The sequence below is a fragment of the Thunnus albacares genome, chromosome 19, assembly GCF_914725855.1.
Source record: "Thunnus albacares chromosome 19, fThuAlb1.1, whole genome shotgun sequence".
Lineage (NCBI taxonomy): Eukaryota > Metazoa > Chordata > Actinopteri > Scombriformes > Scombridae > Thunnus > Thunnus albacares.
In genome coordinates this window covers 19838974-19851306 of record NC_058124.1, presented here as the reverse complement: position 1 = coordinate 19851306, position 12333 = coordinate 19838974, and the positions used below count along the sequence as shown (strand labels likewise).

Below are 12333 nucleotides of genomic sequence, written 5' to 3'. Positions count from 1 at the left end.
AAGGACTGTTTTGTCATAGGAAAATCATACATTACAGCTCATTCATCTGGCTCTCATAAAGACTATAAGCACCTAGTTTAATGATCCCTCAATTAGCACTGAATAAATGTGAGGACTTAATAAATCCAGACCTTAGTGTCTACCTGTGGGAAGATATATTGTTATTGTTAGTTTTTAAATATTAGATTAAAGCTCAATCCTGCGCCAAGGCTTAGCCATAGATTAAACATGAGGCATAAAACAGCCATTTAGACTCAGTGGATGGCTTTAACATCCATAGTAAATCAGCTCATCTCAGTCATAATCAATATCAAGCCCAAGGTGAATCTTCTTGTTTGGTGTTAACACACTCTGGTATGCTTTATGGACCCTGGCAAATCCCAAGGTCAGGGACTGTGAAGGGGTCTGACTCTTGTGTACTTTCTTTGATGTGCTTGAGTAAAGTTGGCACTGCCTGTAAATCCAATTTCAAACAGAGGCTCCTTATGAAGGCTTATTAATTTATCCAGCATAGCGTGTTATTCTCTGTCAGCCATCCACAGCTCTCTGGACTCCACTCTACCCTGTCCATGCATGCACACACACACACACACACACACACACACATAGACATATCTCGGTTTCATCCCCATTCCTGTATGTAACAGATTAATTAATACAGGGAATTTCATCTCTTGCCAGCTCTGGCTGAGAGAAATAGAGCGAGGCAGAAAGAAAGAAGGAGGGAAACGTGAGAGAGAGCATGCCAGAGCTGTTAATTAGCTGTGCAGTGGCGATAGGGCAGACGACAGCGCTCTGTGTCTCAAACAGCCATTCACTCAGTCAACATGGCACTAATGGCAGTGGCCCTCCTCCTCTCAGGTCTTTTATGTCCAGTCACACTCAAAAGGCAGGTGCAGTGTTCAACTGTGACACTAGAGGGTAGTATGTAACAGTGAATCTCACTGGTGTACTATAAAGGAAAGCAAAGGGGGACAGTCTAATGCAACCTTGCAGTTTCACTGGTACTTTTAAAAATAAACAAAATAAATGGAAAAAAGTAGCTTTCTGTGCAATATGTGTATTCAGATTTACATACTGACAGCTCGGAACTTCATTTACTAAGGCTGCAATGATTAGTCGACTAATCGATTAGTCGATCGACAGAACGTTAATCAGCAACTGTTTTGATAATCGAGTCACTGTTTTATTTTCTAAAAGCAAAAATACCACATATTTGCAGGTTTGGTAGTTAATTGAATATCTTTGGGTTTTGGACAAAAAAAAAAAGACATCTGAAGAACCCACTGAACCCACATTTACATATTTTGCCTATATTTGACATTTTATAGACAAAACAATTAATCGATAAATCTAGAAAATAGTTGACAGATTAATCAATAAGGAAAATAATAGTTTGTTTCAGCCCTAAAATGCATAAAGCATGCACAGTGCAAGATATATGCGATTTATTATACATTACTCTGTGACCCCCAGCTATCTGGATCTGGATCCCAGTGACATGTTTAATGGTTAAAGTTTGAGAGCTAAAATGCAGTGAGTGCCTGACATTACGTGTGTATGTTTATATTTCCTCCTTTTATTTCTAGCAGAATTCTCACTCTCCTACATCCCCACTTTCACTCTGCTTTGATACAATCTTTCGCAGCAGTTTGCTATTTTGGAAACTGTCTACCCTGAGCTAAAGTATTGCTGCTTCTGTGAAATTATACTTCACTCCAACAGTGAAATTGTGCACAACATTGTTCAAAAGAGCAACTAATTAAAGTTCCTTTTATTGCTTTTAATAAATCGTATTGGTTTTTTCCTAATATTTCCTAACAAAATTAATTGAAAACATAAAGTAAATGTCTATGACTATGTACATGACACCACTGCCAAATTTGCTCTTTCAGCCACATGGTCTTTGTCTCTGGTATGCTGCTCAGTGCGTTCAATTCCCAGCTCTTCTTTTATTCCAATACCGTCTCCACAAAGGAGGGCATGTGATTGCCTCTTGATTAATTTAGCTGAGTACATTCATACTGGATCTTTAAATGCTTATCAGTGTTAGAGCGATTACATGGTCCATTATGTATGTAATAGTTTTCAACTGTGGTTGTTATGTGTGGATGTTTATTCCAGGCTCCAGTTCATGTTAGGGCTGTGCGTTTTCCCAAGGCTTCATTCCTCGTCTTTAATTTTTGAGGTTGTCCGTGCTCTGTTGCTAAGGTAACATGAAGAATACTGGGAGCTGCACTGGGCTTTCAGTTATCAATTAAAGCCAAGGACAGCGCGACACTGAACGCATGTTGGCACACATGGCAAATTTGATGTTTTGTGTCTATGACTGTGCTGAATGTGTGTATACATCGCATTCATGTATTTTTCACAGTGTGGGCGTGTTTGTGTGCTTGTGCTATACTGCACATGTGGGTATATGTATAGCTGTATGTGCCTCCAATCCTGCATGTATTTGTATGTGTGCATGCCTGTTCCCAGATGTATTCCACTTAGAAATAAAACAGCCTTCCTCTCTCACCCCTGTGCTGTCACTCAAATCTCTAATTGGCCCAGAGTCTCTTGAACACAGCTCTTTGAGCATGATTGTACTCCTGTTTTCTTCTCTCTGCTGTTTCCTCCCCGCCCTTTGGCTCTGCTGTCTGGCTGGCAGGCAGAAAGGCACCAGCTCACCTATTGTACCGGCCCCAGGAACACAGCTATGGGCTAAATCAGTACAGAATGTAAAACACAGATGGCCATTGACTCACAAATGGGTTCATGGAAAATGAGAGAGTCTCCTGTGTCAAACTCTGCTGAGTCCACTGTGGAGCTCTAGCTTTTTCGACTCTCCCTCTTTATTCCTGCACCTCATCTGTCAGTCCAGCCATCCTCCATACTCCCAGCTTCCTCTGTTTTTTTTTCTCCTGCTAGTTATACTCTCCCAAACTATTCTTATTCACATGCTTTCAACACTCCCTTTTGCTTTCACTCTGTCCCTCACTCTTTCTCCATCTTGGCCTCCCTCTCTCTTTTTTGTCGCCTCAGGCTCCTAGTCGGGGTTAATTAGCATTGAGTTGAGCAGTGTTTAATGGTTAATGTGGTTTCTTCCTCCAATACCACTCCATCTCTCCCTCCCCTCCTCCCTGCAGATTCAGCATCCACACCGCTGCCAAGCAATCGCATTAAGAGCGGTGGTCTCGCCTACCTGCCTACCTGCTAGGTTTGGCTGTCTGTCACTTCGCCTACCTGCAGGGGATACAGACCATATGCCAAAAACAGCATGTACATCTCCCCCCAATTCCTCTTTCTCTCTAGGATGCTAGATATAGAATGAGTGGGAAGGAGCAGTGGATAGGCATAAAGGAAAGAGCAAGGTAGTACCATATAATAAGAAACAGGTGAGAGAGAGCGAGATGGGAAATATGAGAGCTACAATATGTGAGGAGAGGAAGTGAGAAAGACAATGTGACAGATCTGACAGGGACTGAGCCGGATTGAATACGGAGGAGAGATGAGAGATGAGGGGGAAGGAGAAGGCAAAGGAAAGCAGAGGAAATGCTGCCAGTACCTGTTATTCTGCTTTCTCTGGGTGGGGAAGAGAAGGGTTTCCATTGCTATGCCACACCACACGGCAGCCAGAGAGCAGGCTGAAGTGGAAGGGAGTGGATGTGAAATTTTAATCACCTCTCTCTGTTTGTAATTTTAGTAGCCCCTCAATCAAAATCAAAAGCGTTGCCAGCACTTTCAAGAGCGATCCTCTGGCAGGCTACTGCGCTGCCTGTTATTGAAGTATTTAAACTAGAATGGTATCTTTTAACTAGAGTACAGTGCAATACAGAATATGTGTGTGTGTTGCGTGGTATGATCTATTACATGCATTCTAATGTAACCTAAGTCTGCAGTTGGATTAAAGCTTCACTCTCTGTTCTTTCATTACAAATAAGCGGCAACTACCACAGCTTGAGGTTGAAACCAATGTGGAAATATCTTAAAGTGCAATGCAACCGACGGCCACTAGATGCTCCAACTGACTCCCATACAAAAAGCGTCAACTTCTCTCTAGAAATCTATTTTTTTTTCTTTAACGCGTCATTATTGTCTCAATTGCTAAATTAAGGCCTTCTAATAAGTGTGCTGGTGGTCATTTTGGAAATTATTGTTAATAAGATTTGAAGGCTTATATTAGGCTTTGATGTCTGCTGTGTGGGTGTTGATTGACAGTTGGCTCACCTGCTGCTCTTTCCAGCTCCAGGACTCGCATTGTGTCGGACTACTGTTGCAATATTTTAGAAAGTTTAATGTTACTTGACTATGATACCTGCCCTGTTAGCACAATTTTGCTAAAGTAGCTAATGTAAGCCCAAGTGTGCACCATTTGGCGTTCTCAGTAAGATGGTGGTGCATGTTTCTGAAACATGAAAGGCAACAGCATCTCTGGGCTTCAAACCGGCTCCAATGCAAACCAGTGGGTGACATCACACCTTGCTTCATCCATCTTTATATACATTTTATGGTTACAGCTACACTACTGGAGTTTTTTTACCACATGTGTTTTTACCACTACTGTAGAGCAATACTTTGATTAGCCTGTATTGTTTGTATTTCATCCTCTATTATAATGATATACTTTTCTGCCAACTGCTGAGGGCAGTAAGACATACTGACAGACATTTGATGGTGTTTTTATCCACACTGGTGGCCTGACTCTATGGTCTATGGGTTGGTTGGTCCACTACTTTGGTCCAGAACTAAATATCTCAACATAAAATGGATTTATTGATTGCCACTGACATTTTGTACAAACATTAATGGTTCCCAGACGATAAAACCCAATGATTTTGATGATTGCCTGACTTTTCTTCTAGCGCCACCATGAAGTGACATTTGTGATTTTGGAGAGATTGCCGTGAAATTTGGTACAAATGTTTATTCCCCCTTTTGAGATGAATTGCAATAATGTTGGTGTTCCATTAACTTTCCATCTAGCACCATCATCATTGGAAAATCTTCATCCAATTACCTTGGTTATTCCACATCTGGAAATAGTCTTTTGTGATTTGTTTACAATGAAAATTTCCCAGGGGACTTTTAGATTTTATGAATGTCTTATTATTGACTTTCCCAGTATTGTGTGTCGTCTTATTACTTTAAAAGATTAATACGTTATTGATCCTTGAGGGAAAATGTTACACAGCAACCAGTTAATATTCTATGACAAAATCAGTGAGGTGGAAGGCCAAACCATATAAAGGACTCACATGATGGCACCATGGCCAATCGGTGGAAAGCAATAACAGTATTTCATTAGATAGTTATTGCAGTCCTTAAATCATATGCCCCGACCAAAATGTAGTGGTATTCCACTCACAATGCACCAGTGTTTTATTTATATATGTACTGTGCATCAAGGTGGAGCAACAGTGTAATAAACCCATAAAAAATGGGACTTATCTTGTACAACCACTTCAGTAGATGTCAAAGTTCGTTGATTATAAAATGAAAATACAACCTGTATAACAAAAATTTTAAAAAGTGATATTTTATTTGTCTCTGAAACAGCCAGGATATGTGAAGCTGTCCAAGCCAGTGGCCCTGTGGACCCAACAGGATGTGTGCAAATGGCTGAAGAAACACTGTCCCAATCAGCACCAGATCTACAGCGATTCCTTCAAACAGCACGACATCACAGGTACGATTTGACACCCGCACTGGCCTGTACAGTGGCTGTCATTGAAGATGGTCATCATGTATTCTTCAATCAAACTGTCTGTTTTTTTTTCTTTTCTTTTACTTTTGTCTATTTTTTTTTAGCGTGAAGGTGAATATCACACTATCAGCAAGTTTGTCATGTCAGTTTTGTGCACCAACATAATCATCATATCAACATGGCAACACATTTGAAGTTGACACATTGCATAAAATTGCACTACATAAAGTGCACTGTTCTTTTGTCATTTCTCATCTTGATGAAGCCAGATCTCATTCATAACATCCCAGGTGCGCTCCGCACCCATCGCCGCCTGCGGCCTTGCCACCCGGCCCACCCGTCTGTCCCTTCCCACTTTCAGCATTTCCACTGACAACAGTTTCCACGTCAATCATTTCCCTAACGAGGCTCCTCAAGGTCACCCCAGCGCTAATGACACTCCGGTCCGCATAGCAACAGACGACCGTTAATTGCCATGCACTCTACCTCTCAGAGCACGACTGATCACATTAATATGTTTATTTGTTGCCATTGAGGACCTCCTCGACTCAGTGACTGGCTGGCAGGATAAATCGCTTCGTGGTCATGATGAGTGGCATAATGACTCACGCTCCTGTTTTACCCTTTGATGCATTTTGACTGTTATATGTTTGCGTAGAGGGTATAGAGATTTAGCATCCTCTGTTAAATGGTCTGGAAATCTGAATCTTGCTGTTTTTCACTTCAAGTTGCACATATATCTCATGGGGAACGTAGAGATCTGGAGGAAACCCACAGTTCATTGCATGCTTGCTGAACCGCTGCTACATTTTGGATCCATCTCCAAGTAGAGAATTTTATTTTGTTTTCTTTTCATTCAAGGGACAAGCACTGATGTTGTGCCAAATCACTTGTGAAAAACAAGTTGTTTGTTTTTAGAGTTTATTAATTTGGTTCTTATGTTCGTATTAATATTATTGGCAGCACTAATTCAGATTAAATACAGGACACATGCACAAAAAGGACTTATACAGAAGCTACCACTGAAAACACTCCTCTTATCACATCCATGCAGTGTTTGTTATTACATAAAAATGAAATTATGTCAACCGCACTCATCTAGTCATTCACTTGGTAAAAATTTCTCACGAGGTCCATATATAATTAAGGAAAATTAATCTAACTTTAAGATTAAACACCTCAGTGTTACCTGACAAGCCCAGTGCATTCAGTTTAAGCCTGTAAATAAATTATACTTTCTCTTATTAGTCTTTCAGTGATTAAAACATTGGAAATTAGCTTCCTAATGATGCATTAACTTAATGACCTGTGTTTGTTATTAAGGTGTAATGATTTTTACAGGATCATACAAGTTAGGAAAGGGTTAACTGAATATGCATGCACACTCATGCACATACAGTACACAGACACACGTTCTCCTACTGGTACAATTAGGAGATAATGACATGCGCAAAACCTGCAAGTAATTCAGTTTGTCTTCACATCGAGCATTAATTAACAGAACCCAATTAAAACAGGCCAAGCCACACCAATTGGGCTCACAAGGCAATTTGCATCCCAATCAATCTTTGAAATATTATGAAGATATTTTTCTGTTCCTGTACTCTGTTAGAACAAACAAGAGGGAAACAAATGATGAATGGAATATTGTTGTGGAAAACAATCATGCGTAGACAAACAAACAGTGAGTATGAATACATTTATAAGTGCATGCAGGCGTGCATCTGAGAATATCTATTTGCACAGTGTGCTTGTCATACGCTAGCTGTGACCCTTGAAAATTGGGAATGTGTGTGTGTGTGTGTGTTCATGTGTGTCTGCATCTACATGAATAAGCCTAATTTTTGGTTCGCAGAGCATTGGATTCTCCAGACCGTAGCATTTTTTTTCTGTGTTTTCTGTCCAATCCATCCATAACAGAATACTCAAACCTCTTTTCGGCTGCCAGCAGTACTCAATCTCACTTGTCTTGGCAATGTAGTCATCCCTTCATAAAGTAGCAAATCAATAAACCGTCTCTATTCCAGATCATAATTCAAACAGGCATTTGTGTCCTCCCTCCTTTGACATAAAACAGCAGAGAGGGAAATGCATTTTACTGTGTATCAGGGCTGGTGCAACATTTTAACGTTGAATGACTTCAGTATGCAGCAGCTGCCTCCCTGCTAGGCTCCTGTAACCTCCGCCAAAGAAATCAATGTTTCCCATCCTCCCTCCAGCCTATACTGCCAAGAAACTCTTTGCCTCCCTCAATCTTCACCTCCCACCCTCAACAGAGGCAGCCCTCGAATTTGACTTTAACACCCAGCTGTCATTAAAAATGCATTAAAGCATATTAAGGCATAATTAGATATTAGTCCCTAATCCGTTGTAATTACAAGGACAAAATTCTTTATGTGAGAGAATAGCTTGGCACGATAGATGAGTTAAACACACAATTTCCGATACCTCAGATGTAATCAGCGCAAAAGGTGTGGTGACATGGGTAATCAAAAGAAAGAGGGTGGAAGAGGAAATAAAGGGTGAGTCACTATTAAGTTATATTTTCTGTCAGAGAAGACCATTACATCACAATGTGGAAATTCAGAGCCTCTCTAGAGGCATACAAAGATGAGAATTAGATGCAGCTGTAGGGGCTGGCAGACTAGGTAGCCAGTCATCCCGGCAGCCAGTCGGCTAATTTGGAAACACTGTAGGTTTGATAAAAAACAGAGACAGCAGTGAAGTGTGAATTGGGACCTGAGCATGCAGAGATTACTGCTCCTACCATCCATCGGTTCGGCTGTTTTTCCTCACACAGGAATATGAGGATAAATGAATAACCAGCCTCCTAACATCCATTGATGTATGGTGTCATAAGGCGCTTTTGTGAATAATTAATAGTCTGTAATATTAGTGGTTTAATGAAGGGTGGCCTGTATCCAGCAGCTCACACTATACGACTTCAGTTCTTTTAAAGGTCTGTGTTCAACCCCCTACGGTTGCTGGATCCATCATCTTTCCACTTTGAAAATAACAGCAGCCTGTGTCGCTTTGGCCGTGATCTCCTCATCCACTGGAAGGTCTCACACTGGGTACAAAATGTATATTTGATGAGCCACAGAAGAGGATGAAAGGTGACAAAGGCTATTTTAAACCAGACACCCAGGAACAGGCCTAAACAGCACTTGAGTGATGAGACAATGAATTCTACAGGCACCACAGACGGCTGTCATAAAAATGCTGCTGTGAAATAGAGGAACAGGCATACAATAAACGAGTCAAAGGGTCTAACATGGCTGGGTATCAACTCACAAGCAACAAAATGGCTCCACTGGTGGCCATTGTTTTGTGTTATTTCCAAAAGGGAAATTTGAACAGATCGCTGTTGATGAGCTGTCTGGGGGGCTATATGATCCACAGACAGAAGGAATCATGGTTAATGATGCTATTGGCAAGGTGATTATATAGCAATGTGTAATATAAAATTAATTACTTTTCTATCAAATACATGTCATCAAAATGTCACCCTTGCGTTGCCATATGGAGAATTTGGACATTAATCTTCAGAGATCGTGAGTGAAATGCAGTAGAGCAGTTACATAAAGAAATGTAGTTCAGCCTGTAGAATTAGATGCCGCACAGGACACAATTACTTCAGGGGTTCTTGTTGCAACAGATCATTTTAACACAGTGTGTAGGCTAATGAGTCCTTTTAGAGAGCAACTCATGTGCTTTCACTGTTTGTTGCAGTTTTTAACACAAAAATGATTTGAAAGACAAACAACAAAAATAGAATACAGCAGTGGGCTATGATTATTGACAGAAAACATAAAATAAAACCAGATAAATACATGTTTAACAATCATAAACCCACAGAAACAAAATGGGAACATGCAATATATAATTGTAAAGGACACTTACATTCCAAAAAGTTTCACCAAACCCACATGGAACTTCCCGTAGATTGCACAACTCAACACACTGACCTTCAGAGTTAAAATGAATGTAAAACCCTCTATAAAACCCACTTCTCTTGTAACAAAGTACAATAGCACCGTGTAGCTCTATGCACGCCAACTTTACCTTGCCATGCCATTGAGAACACAGTGGTTGACAGCTGGCGCCAAAATTCCAGGACATGAATTCCAGTAGTGCTTAAATCAAACCGTCCTGTCAAAATATCAACAGATAACATTGTTTAAGTATTTTTACAGGGATATTTTACAAGCTATGTGTGTATTTACCTTCTACTTTATAGGGATGGGCATTTCAAGCAAAAATATTATTTGATATTCACTGGGAACTATTCAACCTTTCTTTGAAGATTCCCCCAACCCCACCCCACCCTCCAACACACACACACACACGTACACACAAAGCAAAAGAGGGAGACTGTTTTTTTTATTTTGATGTCATGTTATTTAGTGAGGCAATGCTTGTCCGAATGAGCTACAACCCACAACAGACTCTAATTAAACTGTTAAACTCAAAAACCTTATAAAACACAGGGTAAATTGAACTGCACCACCTCCTTCCCCATAAAACGAACAGACAGAAATGGATCATTTCTCTTCCACAGGACAGTTTACTGGGAATCAGCCTGTCATACTACAACTCAGTATATTTAAGGCAACATGGTCCTGACTCTTCAGGCCTAACAAAAGCTAATAAAATCCCATATGCCAGCAGCACAACCAGATAAAGGGAAATGACTTATTTGTATATTTTTCATATACTGTAGTGGTGTTTCAGTGTTAATACAGCTCAAAAGGTGCTTGTGTGAGTTTAGCATGTCAGTCAGTATCACAACAAACTGTTAAATACATCAGGGGAAAATGTGGGCTGACCTCAACTAAGCCATAATGATACTGATAATGATTTTGAACACGTCTAAATTCTGAACATACCTGAGTGACCACAATGCTGACATGAATGTTCATTTTTAACATGTCCGTCTTCATATATAGGCTAATCTGAGCGACTGTTCAGGCTTATAGCCTATTCCATATTTTTAATTAGAAAAATTAGCATGTCCACATGGTCAGGACGAAGACGGGAGTGCAGTCTGTTTACAGTAACTCCTGCTGTATAAAATGTCCTCTCTGATGGCACGGATGTTGCGGGCACACACAAGTATGCCCTTACTAATTTTGCCAGTCAGGGATATTTGTTTTTGTTGGTTTTCCACCAGTCCATGGGTTCGATGTGGAAGGGTGGGCGCTTGTCCTGGCAGTGCTGGTTTAGTTCAATAGTTTTGTCCATTGTTTTCATGTCATAATCCTCGCCAAACAGTTCTACGATGGCAGACACAGCATCACTTTGTGTTTTTTTTTTTTTTGGCCAAAAGCTCAGTTTCGTCTGATTCAACTGTGACCACCTCCTCCACGCCCTTTGCCTGCACAGCAAGTTTAACTTCACTGTTTGTGAACCTCAGATGTTTGTGCCTTTGATCCAGGAAGGATGCGATGTGTACAACCTTGCGAGCACTGCTGACATCTGCAGGCGCAGTTCAGTGAAGCAGACATGGTGTGCTTGAATTGAGATACTTTGGGTGACTCCCCCTGGGTTTCTTAGAGGTGTTTTGACATAGTTGGAGATGGATACTCCGGATTGTCCACACAACACAGTAGTAGCACATTTCAGTGAGTGAAGCACAGATATGAGCTCCTCCATAACACGCCAGCTATCGTCAGTCAATTGGAGGGTTTGTTCATCTGATAGTTTGTTGAACACTCTGTCTGACAAGACTGCAAATATTCCCCATCTTTGCTCAAGTAGTCACTGGAATATGTCATGAATAGAATTCAACCTTGTTCAGCGGAACTGCACTAATTTGTGCTCAGGCAAGCTCTGAAATTGTTGCTGTTGTTTCAATGCTTGTGTTGCGGTTGTACTTTGATGGAAATGAGAAACCAGATAACTGGGAGATGCAACCACATGGTTTATGTGTTGAAGCTTGAATCCATCTTTTATAGTGAGTTGTAGTGAATGTGCAAAACAAGGCTGAGAGTCCTATTCTAGGCATTCAGTGTTGGCTAACACTATATTGCTAGCATTGTCATGTACAAATGCTTTGACTTTTCCTTTTAGTCCCCAGTGCTCAGAAGCGGTGAAAAGCACGTTTGCCATGTTGTCAGCAGTGTGCCGCTCTGGCATTGCTTTGGTATGCAGAACAGCACTCTGTATTTCCCAGTTGAGTAGTGACAGGTGACTTTGCTATCCATGAATTTGTGGTCAGAGACAGTTTTTCAACACTCTTCAACCAAGTGCGCAGCTCACTTGCGTTATCATATCACATCATATATCATATCAGATCATATCATATAGTTTCTCCAGTTTAGAAGTAAGTTGGTGGGAAGCACGTCTTTAGCTGTCATCTTTGAGATGAGGGCCGTTGTTTGCTCTGCACATCTGCCATCAAACTTACTTTGTCTGATGACAAAGCTAGCCAGTTATTGTTGATCTGTGGATGGACCCCCACCTTCTGCTATGTGCTTCACTCTCAAATAACTGCAAGTGTTTGTTGTAGACTTGTGATATGCTAGCTTTATCTGGCAGAGTACCTAATTATTTTTTTACTTTTTTTCTTGAAGGAGTTCCACACAGAACGTTTTGACGGCTGTAGTAGTCTTTGTATGTTTCTCCTGTTTGTACATTAGCAT

The 12333-nt window shown here is 40.7% G+C and overlaps 1 protein-coding gene across 3 annotated transcripts in view; it reads left to right on the top strand.

Annotated features, from left to right (window-relative positions):
* Nucleotides 1–12333, top strand: part of samd12 (sterile alpha motif domain containing 12) — a 109788-nt gene that overhangs the window by 23606 nt on the left and 73849 nt on the right. For all 3 annotated transcript variants that reach the window (XM_044336528.1, XM_044336526.1, XM_044336527.1), the window contains exon 3: nucleotides 5542–5671. In XM_044336528.1, the coding sequence (XP_044192463.1) occupies nucleotides 5542–5671 (130 nt within the window). The remainder of the gene's footprint in view (nucleotides 1–5541; nucleotides 5672–12333) is intronic.